Source organism: Brienomyrus brachyistius, chromosome 10, assembly GCF_023856365.1.
Source record: "Brienomyrus brachyistius isolate T26 chromosome 10, BBRACH_0.4, whole genome shotgun sequence".
Taxonomy (NCBI): Eukaryota; Metazoa; Chordata; class Actinopteri; order Osteoglossiformes; family Mormyridae; genus Brienomyrus; species Brienomyrus brachyistius.
In genome coordinates, this window is record NC_064542.1 from 1,445,362 (window position 1) to 1,454,864 (window position 9,503).

The window sequence follows — 9,503 nt, forward strand, 5'->3', positions numbered from 1 at the left end:
AACTAAGACTTAGTCTGTGGTTAATTCATACATAAGTAATAGCATAATGCTATATTACTTGTGTCACGGGACGCCCGCGATCGCTGGGTGAGCGTACAGGCAGGCGAGCGAGCAGGAACAAGCAAGCGGGCAAAGTAAGGGAAAACGGGGTTTAATCGTAGGACTCAGGGCAGGAAACATCAGACACTGACTAACATCAATGACAGACAATGGACTCAGGTAAGACACGGACTGAAATACACAGGACTGAGCAAATTAACTAGACACAGCTGGGTACAATTGGGAGAAAACACGTGGGTAATCAGGGGGCGTGGCACACAGGAGGAGCGGACGAGCCGGGCATGACAACTTGTGCCCCATCAAGTAAAGTGTTACCATCACATTTAAATTTAAAGATATAGTTAAGTCTCTACGAGCCAGAACCGGGTAAGTGTTTAGCGTGTGAATGGATAGCCATATCTTTAAGTAGGAGTTCATCACATGTTACAGCTTAGAGCAGACAGTAGGTCAAACTCTGCAGAACACAATGTGTCTATGGATTGCCGGAAGAAAGCCTCATGTTGCAGGAAGGACATGCGGACTTCACACGCATATACACAGTAGGGATAAGGTTCAAACCCCAAACCAGGTACTTATGCATGTTACAAGATTAGACATGTTCTACCCAATATACCCTTAAGTATTTTATGCATGAATTATTTACACTATAGATGAGATAAAGATATTTATATATAAAAATTCTTTTATAATGACCTTTTTTAATTATGACTAAAGCTAATCTTGATAAAATTGGGTTCACCTGCGTATATCATGACGGGGTCCAGCACGAGCCACGCAATGTGCACATTTTGAATATCTGCATAGTCTGAGTCTTAATATGTGTTTGTAGCAGGTAACAGATCATATGTTATGCATCTAAGTTTTAATATGGTCCTAATTAAGTTTTTTTTTCCTCTTTCCACTTTTCTGACAGGCACTTCAAGACACACTGTCTGTATTTGAAGCTTTCTATTACTCATAAACTATGGACTCCTATTGCAGGGATTACAGTCTAATCGGCCGTAAAACACATTAAACCTCTTAAAGTCAAACTGTCAGCCTCCTAAAGGGACGACAGATCACAGCAGCAGCCTCCCGTCCCATTTTATTTCACGCATGACGGCACTACAGTGTGACGTCATATTGAGACCGAAAGCGCGACTTACAGTATGATGCTTGTCCCAGGCGGCACTGAGTGCAAGGCAGAGGAACATCCTGGGTGGGGCCCAAGTCCCCTGCTGGGGGTCCCACCCACAAGCATGCACTTTGGGAAGCTTCTTCCCAGAGCTGTCTGTAGTCCCATAGGAAACCATCTCGGAAGAACATGCACACTATAGCTGAAGTCTCATTGAAAATCCCATCGCTGTAGGTGTGATGCGACAATGACCGACAGAGCCGGCATATATCAATTATGCAGCCCCCCCCCCCCCAAAATAAATAAATCATGAATTAGTTGCGTTGGATGCCTCAGGTCCTGAAACTCCATCATTCTTGTTGAAGATTCCAAGCAGTATGGAAAATGCACTCTGGCTTGCCTTCTATTCTTAGCCTCTTGTGTAGTCCTTGACTGGACAATGCTGAGAGGCAAATTTTAATTATGCATGAACACTTTAATGCATCATTTTGATTAAGGTATTAAGAACCAAGAGGCTATTAGGAAAGGTAGGGCTTTTTTGGTTGCTCCGAGGAAGAACCTTCTGCTTTTGTAGTTTATATGTTAAACTGTTTAGTCTTTTTTTTTTAGTTGTTCGTTTTTGTTTGAGATAATCCAATTACGGCTCGCATTACGACCTCACATTCTGAGGCTTGGGGGATGGAATTCCATACACTGCAAGGCGTATGGGGGTGCTGTGCATTCTACAAGGATTTGTATGGGTGGCATGCTTGTTCATTGGACTCCTCCTGTAGTCCAGATATATGCTGATAGGTGAACCAGTTAACTAGTATGTGTAACTGCTCCTTTGTGGTATAAGTGTGTGCCCTGAGACAGGAACCAGCCTCCAGAGTTGGGTTATTCAAGCTCAGAGAGTAAAAGTCCAGACCAGGATTTTGTTTCAACCAACCAGTTGAGTATAAAGAGTCACAGTCACAGAGTACTCAACTGGTCGGTTGAAACAAAATCCTGGTCTGGACTTTTACTCTCTGTGCCTGAATTATCTAATTCTGCCAGGTTCACCCCAAACTCTGTACCAGATAAGTGGTTCTGAAAGATGAATTGTAAGAGAGACCACTTCTAGAATAAAATGTGGTAAAGAATTATGATTGTATGACTATAGGAACATATTTACATGAAGTAGATTTCATTGCATTTTATTTTGCGACTCGCTGACCTACATTTTGCAGTACTTACGGTGGCCCAGTTCTGCACCTGCGGCTTCACGTTAAGCGATGGCTGCCGCTTTCACGGATGGCGGCTGACGGATTCTGCTTATTTCCAGGGACTCGCCCTCCGCTCCTGGGGGCAGCCACTAACAGACACGCCATTTGTACTGGCCCAGAATGCTGGCAAAGACGATTAAGACCGTGCCATGTTGTGTTTAACAGAAAATCAACAACGGGGATGCCAGGTGTTGCTGACTAATCTCACTTTATTACATGTAAGAACGTACAGAAATCCTTATTTCGTTCAGTTCCCCTTATCTTGTCTCAGTCACATCTCCCAGATATTGATGGATGCTTGCAATAGTTATATTTATTTTATGTTTTATATTTACTGGGACTCTTAACCACAGTAAAGTGCATAGTCAGTACGACGAAAATGTAGAACACGCAATGAATGTACTACCCTATAACTTAGTTTTATTACAGTGGTTGCCGTTAGGACCCGCTAATATGTCTGAATAGCTTGTGTGAAGAACACAACAGGAAATGAGGTGAGATCTACTCAGCATGGAGTCCATAAACCTGTCAAGGGAAGGTTAACGCAGTTTTAGCGCTGAAAGGAAGGGGAACGAGGGGGTGGTTGGGGGATTGATAGCCGAGCAGCGCTAAGCTTAGCCAAGGCGTGTGGAGCTAATGCTGATGACACTGCCAGGGTGGGGGGTAATGCCCCAGGTCCTCCTCTGCTCCAAGGGGTAGAAAAGAGACTATTTTCATATCAGGCTCCAGGAACTGCTCATCACTTCTCGCCGACTGATATATCTAGAAGACTGCCCCCCCCCCCCCCCAGCCCCTTTTATCAAACGCGGTGGTGACGATGAATCATCGAAAGGCGACGAAATGAAAACACGCGCCTGTTAAGATGCCCCCGGTGTTCAGGAAACGTGAATAAGATTCCTGCATATTCAGCATCGATTCCGGGATGCTACTTAATGCGGTCCACATTCCATAAGAGCTGGTGAAATCTATATATCCATATACGCTCATGTAGAGTAGTGTTTCCCAACTGCCAGCTGGAAAATAAAACAGTTTATTTAAGGGTTTTTATCTTTTTTTATTTATTTATCTCTCCAAGGAATTTGTAAAATTATGTTTTGTATCATATTGTCTTTAGGGAAGTGGGTACGACTGTACATTGGTCACCTCTGAAAAAAATTATCCTTGAATAAATGATATGGAAAACCTTAAAAAATCTGATTTAACTGCATTCTATACAGCCACCTAAAACACTGAAACGTTATTTTATATTCTTCATCAAATCAAAAATCGACGTTTGGAACAAAGATGTGTAAGGTCAGTTGTGAATGCTGGCATCTGAATTATTTTGGAACATATACAATTCAACACTAACTTTGGCGTTTCCATTCCTGCTTTAAACTGGATTAGTTATTTGAATTAAGCGGCGTGTTCAGAAGCTTATTCGTATTTTTTTAAATGATAGGCTGGTTTCTCCACTCGGTCTCGTCCTTTGTGGGAAGGAGGGCCACTCTTGGCCATGTCCGCCAGGTCCCTGCCATGAAGGGTCACTTTTCCCACCAGGCCATTAAAACCCCCCCACGAGCCTGACAGCAGACATCTCTATAAGCCGACCGTGCCGGAGAGCGGCCAGTCTGGCGCATCCTGTCTGAGCTGGCTGCAGACACAGCGCCCCCCGCTGTCACAGCCGGCCTCCACACATTGGTTATCCGAGCCAATTAAACACTGGGATTTGTCCAGCAATACCTTTGTCACTGATCGTAAAATATTATCTTTACTTGAGTTTTATCATATTAATGATATTAATGCGTATATACAGTGAGTGTATCAAGCGTTTTCTTTAATATGGCCACTATCAATATTTATAACTGGAGTCATACCAATACAAGCAATAAAGCTGGGAATCCGTGCCAGACGTAACTTCTCCACATGCTGAGCACTAACCTGATTTAATTAGTGTCTTGTTCCTGCTAGCTACATTTAAATGTTTTCATTTTAGAAAATCAGTACGTTCGCCGTTTTCATTTTCTACCGGTTGATTTTCAAATAATAAAAAGACAAAGTGGATGTGGCAAACAGGTTAGTTTTGGGCACAATTATGGGTATTTGCTTACATGATAATTTTTTTATCATATGTATGTACAGGACATGTAAATTAGTAATATGTAATTCATATCACAATTTAAATGCTTTGTTATGCGTTCTTATGTATCATTTGCCCGATAGCCGCAAGCTGTACTTCAATGCAGCGCTCCGCTTCTAAACTTCTAAGCAGGAAGCCTTGGGAAAGTGTGAGTGTCCTGACCTCTGCTGGTCAGAATTGAGATAGCAGCTATAACAACGTTTTGCTTAATGTACTGTGGCGTAGCCTTGTTTTCATAACATTTTATAATGTTCATTCTCTGCATAGAACTAAGAATAACAGGACATACACGGTGACCTACAGGAGTTTAAAAACATGTACAAAAATGTAGTTTTTATTATGTTAAATGCTGTATCACATTATGCATGTATGAATTTTCAGACTGAATTCACATTTATTTCTGTGCTATTGGTTATTTTTTCTTTTCCACTCATGACAAATGTTTACCATCTACTGTAATTTGTCTTAGCCAGCATGCAAGCACAAAGCTGTCAAGTTAATGGATTAACTTCAGGTCTGCTACTCTCAGCTTTCTGTAGAATTACAGAATGATCAAGCTTCCTTACCACGGCGAAAGCACTGTGTGAAAAGGCTTAACCCAGAAACAGGACTAAATGTAGCTCCTGCTTTTGCACTGCCTAAACGAATCTGCAAAGCTGCATTCGTAACCCGTATTTGGTTAATGATAAAATTTGCATGTGCTTAATATTAACAAGGCATTGGATTTGAGTGCAGTGAAGTGTTCATACCTTTTTCACCTTTCATCTGTTATCCTCTCTGGAGATGAAAGTTCTACATGAACCCAACTCTGTCAAAAGCTGCAGTAATCTGTACGGATGGGATTCTCTGCTCCGTTCTGTGTTCAGTCTTCAAAGTATGATACCCTAAGAGCTTCTTCATGATTAAAGTTATCCCCGTCCAATTTATAGCAGCGGATTTGAGGGTGTACGTGGGAGAATGGATCATCGATCAACCTTTACCCACGTGGTTATGATTGACTTCGAAAGGGAAAGTACTTTGCGATATCAGGTTTGCTTACGTGGATCGTACAGTACAACTGGAATTCTCTAAAGGAATTTTAAATCACATCTATCTACTACGGGGTTAATTACAGACATATGTGCAAAGGCAATATATGTTTGGTCTTCCGTATTCAGTGGCAGAAGAGGGCGGGCAGTTTGCAGATGCTGAAAATGAGTGCGCCAACTTCTTCAGTCTATAAAGCATTAAATATGCAATGTGTTTATACAAAGACATATTTTCATTCTTTGTCCCCATTAGCGACGACTTTACAAATCAAGAACAGCATCACAGGCAGACAAAACAATGTTTTACAGTATTAAAAGTCAGTGTGGAAGATGCAAAACAAAAAACTTATGTATGAGGGTAAATATCCGCTTTGTGTCTGAGACTGAATGGCTGTCTGAACATCTGTACATGCTAACTATGTTTTACAACGCTAACCTATTTCAGAAGTTCATGGCTGATTTCATACAGAACAGAAACATGCATGAATACATTATAGATTTGTACAGGGCACCATTGCTATATCATCTTGTCCAGGATGAGTAGTTTGGATATATATATATTTGAGCTTAATTAAGATCCAAATTTAGCCACCTTAAGTATATCCTTATTTTGTGAATTGAATTAATATTGGGAAATTAAGATTCACATTAATAGCACACACCCCTTCTGGCTCATCTTGGCCACATAAACCTACGATCAGATTTTGCTCCAAGCACTGTTTAATGAATTTATGTAAGGTTTTTCAATTGTTATTAGCGTGACGGTACAAGTTTTTGTCATTTTAAGGCATCAAAGCAGTAAAGCATTGAAAAATAAACCCTGGGGGGGGGGGTTTGTGGGGCTGTTGGCTACTTAAATGGCAGAGAGTTCATGATGAGGTCATCAGGCATGTGACAGGTTTTCAGAGGGGCTTTCGCTGCACCTTATCATAACAATGAGAGCTTAGATACAGCCAGATACGGCATTGGCGTTCGGAAGACTTGGGGAAATTTTGTTCCAATTATGTAGCCACTGCACTTAAATCCAGATACGAAAGGAAAAATACATTTCGCAAAATAACCAAAACAAACATGTTTCATATTTCATCTTATCGTGCTGAAAAATGAGTAAAAGAAAATGTAAATCTAAAAAATATGTCGTTTCACATTATTTAACTAGTGACATAAGGGAAAGAATAAAGTATTACGTTCGGGGCACCATGAAACAGGAGCGCAGAGTCGGTGTACATGTACGTTAGATTGTGCGTGAAACTGTATTGGAGGTATTCCTGCATTATTATTTCAGGAGAACTTTGTCCAGTTTTTGTTTTGTTGATTGTGGCATTTGTCTAAGGAACTGCTTCAGAATATAGCTGTCCTGTTGAGTTTACCTTTCTTGACCGTTCAGTAACTACTTTTCGCACTGTGAACTGAAGGACATCATCATCTTACAAGGCCTCATTACTATCAGAGTAAAAATGAGTGATGGTTCGTGTTTATTGGTGATTACTGTACCCCCTAAAGGGTTGAATAGACCTAATCCATGCCAAGAAAATGCATCCGAACCTTAACGGGGCTGCCAGAAAGCCTTTACCGTGGGAAGGAACTGCTAAGCCCTGTAGACTTCCTTTTGCGTGCATAACACATGTACTCGTCCACTTGTTGAATGGGATGAAGGGTGACTCATCTGACCATATGACTTTTTTTCCCCCACCGGCTCAGTAAACCACTGCTTGTGTTCTTCCCACTGCTTTGCTCATAAAAGCGTGCGTTGGGTGCAATAAGGGGTTTACGCACTGCAACTCAACCATAGTATCCCTGCCAGTGAAGTTCACAGCGGATCGTGCTTCATGTAACTGCTTGTTCATGCCTCAGACTCACATTTGCAGTCAGCTGATACGGCATTTTTTGAAGTGACGCCATCAATCCACGCTTGGATGTCCGTTGCGGAGAATGTACTGTGATTCCCAGGTCGTGGTGATAGTGATGATGTCTCTCTCTCGAAATTCCATGTTACTTTGGTTGTTGCTCCTTATGAAATATTAGCAAACCACACAATGTTTGTCACTGAAGCTCCCGGTGACTGGGTCACAACACAAATCTCTTGATCTCGCCAAGGAGCTAAAATAATGGCCATATTTAGGCATGACCGTAATTAACATCTCAGCTTGGCGGGGTGTTAATTGCCTAAATAACTCAGTATGTTGCTGCTTATGTCGATTCTTTGTATTTAAGAATGGGTTCTTTTGTTACGTTTATTTAGCTAGGGCCCTACACATCATCAAGAGAATATGTGAAATTCAATAAAAAGATGGTCGTACGTTTTTTCATGTGTTTCGGTAATACTCATATGAGGTGTAATGACTGTTGTCTGATCTGTGTACAAATACTGCAGTAAACAGGCCTGAATAAGCCTTTAATTTGTACTTTTAACTCGGAGCACCTGAGATTAATTAAAATTCCTTCACCTTTAAAAGCTTGCAGGTGGCATCATAGGTTATCATTGGACTTGCCAACCATTCATTCAGATACAGAGAATTAGACGGACATGCAGAAAGCTGATGAAGAAGCCATGCATTTGGAACTCCGAGTACCTTTCATGCGGAATATAGCAAGACTCACGTGTCACATGCGATAGATTTAAAATAGCATTTGTTTATAGCAATAGCATTTGTTTATTCACGTGGCCTGTTAGCAATAGATAACATGCCTTTTGTATGCATGTAGGGAATCACAGCCAAAGCAAATATTCTTAGTTGTTGAAAACGTAATTTGAATCTGGTGAAAAATTTCTGCGTCTTTAGTGCGGCTCATTTTTGGTTTACATTAGCGCTATCAGACACTTTTCAGCCATCTGGCTAGATCGTCAGACAGTGGTAGTCAAATATAAACCAGTGTACCTCACTCTTCAAATGAAACCTTAACTTTTTAATGAATTTCAGGACTGGAATGTTGGCTGGAAATGAAAGGACTTTTTTTTATTATTTAACACGAAGTCTGTCGTGCTAATCAACACATGCAGTTGCGTTGTCAGGCTCCCTCGTGGGAAGCAGAACCAGGAGATGGGAACACAGCACTGATGTGTAGGGTGCCCTCCGGGGTCACGTGACGTGTGCTGAGGAGCAGGGAGCAGAAACGCCTTCCGGGAGACTCGCTACTCAGCACGTGTCCTTTGATTGCTGTTTGTTTTGCCCCGTCGTGCCTGACGCGATGCCGCCTGACCATTTCTTTTCCGCTCTCTCTTTGCAGCTAGTCTATAAAGCCTGGTTATGCTCTGAATATTTTAACGTCGCCCAGAGACAGTGTCACCACAGAATTCCCTGCAAGCAATACTGTCTGGAGGTCCAGACCAGATGCCCCTTTGTGTTGCCAGACAATGATGACTTGGTCTATGGGGGATTATCAAGTTTCATCTGTACAGGTAAGTGCCGGCCTGTGAGTGACTGTCCCCCCTAACAGGAGAAGGTCGTTTTCCTGTTTCGCTTCTCCTTTGTTAGGTCCCAACCCCCAAACCGTAATTGCATGTCAGTGGAGGCTATTTTGTATCACGCATGGCAGCAGGAAGAACCAGCCCCTTTCAACACCACAATAAGCGTCTCAGATACTCAGCTGACAGGCCTCTGAATACACGTAGAGAGAGTGTATTTTTGTTTTCACATTCCTTTAAAAGTCTGGTCGTGTTTCAGAGCCCCAAGCCCCAAGGAAACAAAATAAATTGTCCAGCCTCAGCGTGACCTTGAAGTAACCTTCAGTCACATGTCTTGGACTGGTACCATGCGGGTTTCTGCATTTTATTGACTCTTTCAACCCAAGTATGTTTAAAACATTCATAATTTATTTTAGCTTGCCATTTACAGAGTAAAATATAGTCAAAGTCACCCATAATATTATGCTTTTAAAATTTTCATTAAATCTGGGATTTAAATGGGCACATTTTTATACTGTATTGAGTACTGGGA

At 41.6% G+C, this 9,503-nt stretch overlaps 1 protein-coding gene across 1 annotated transcript in view; it reads left to right on the top strand.

The window, feature by feature from the left end:
• The window catches only part of LOC125750955 (NALCN channel auxiliary factor 2-like), a 63,769-nt gene that overhangs the window by 49,820 nt on the left and 4,446 nt on the right, over nt 1-9,503 (top strand). The window contains exon 2 of the mRNA XM_049029338.1: nt 8,794-8,965. Coding sequence (XP_048885295.1) covers nt 8,794-8,965 — 172 coding nt within the window. The remainder of the gene's footprint in view (nt 1-8,793; nt 8,966-9,503) is intronic.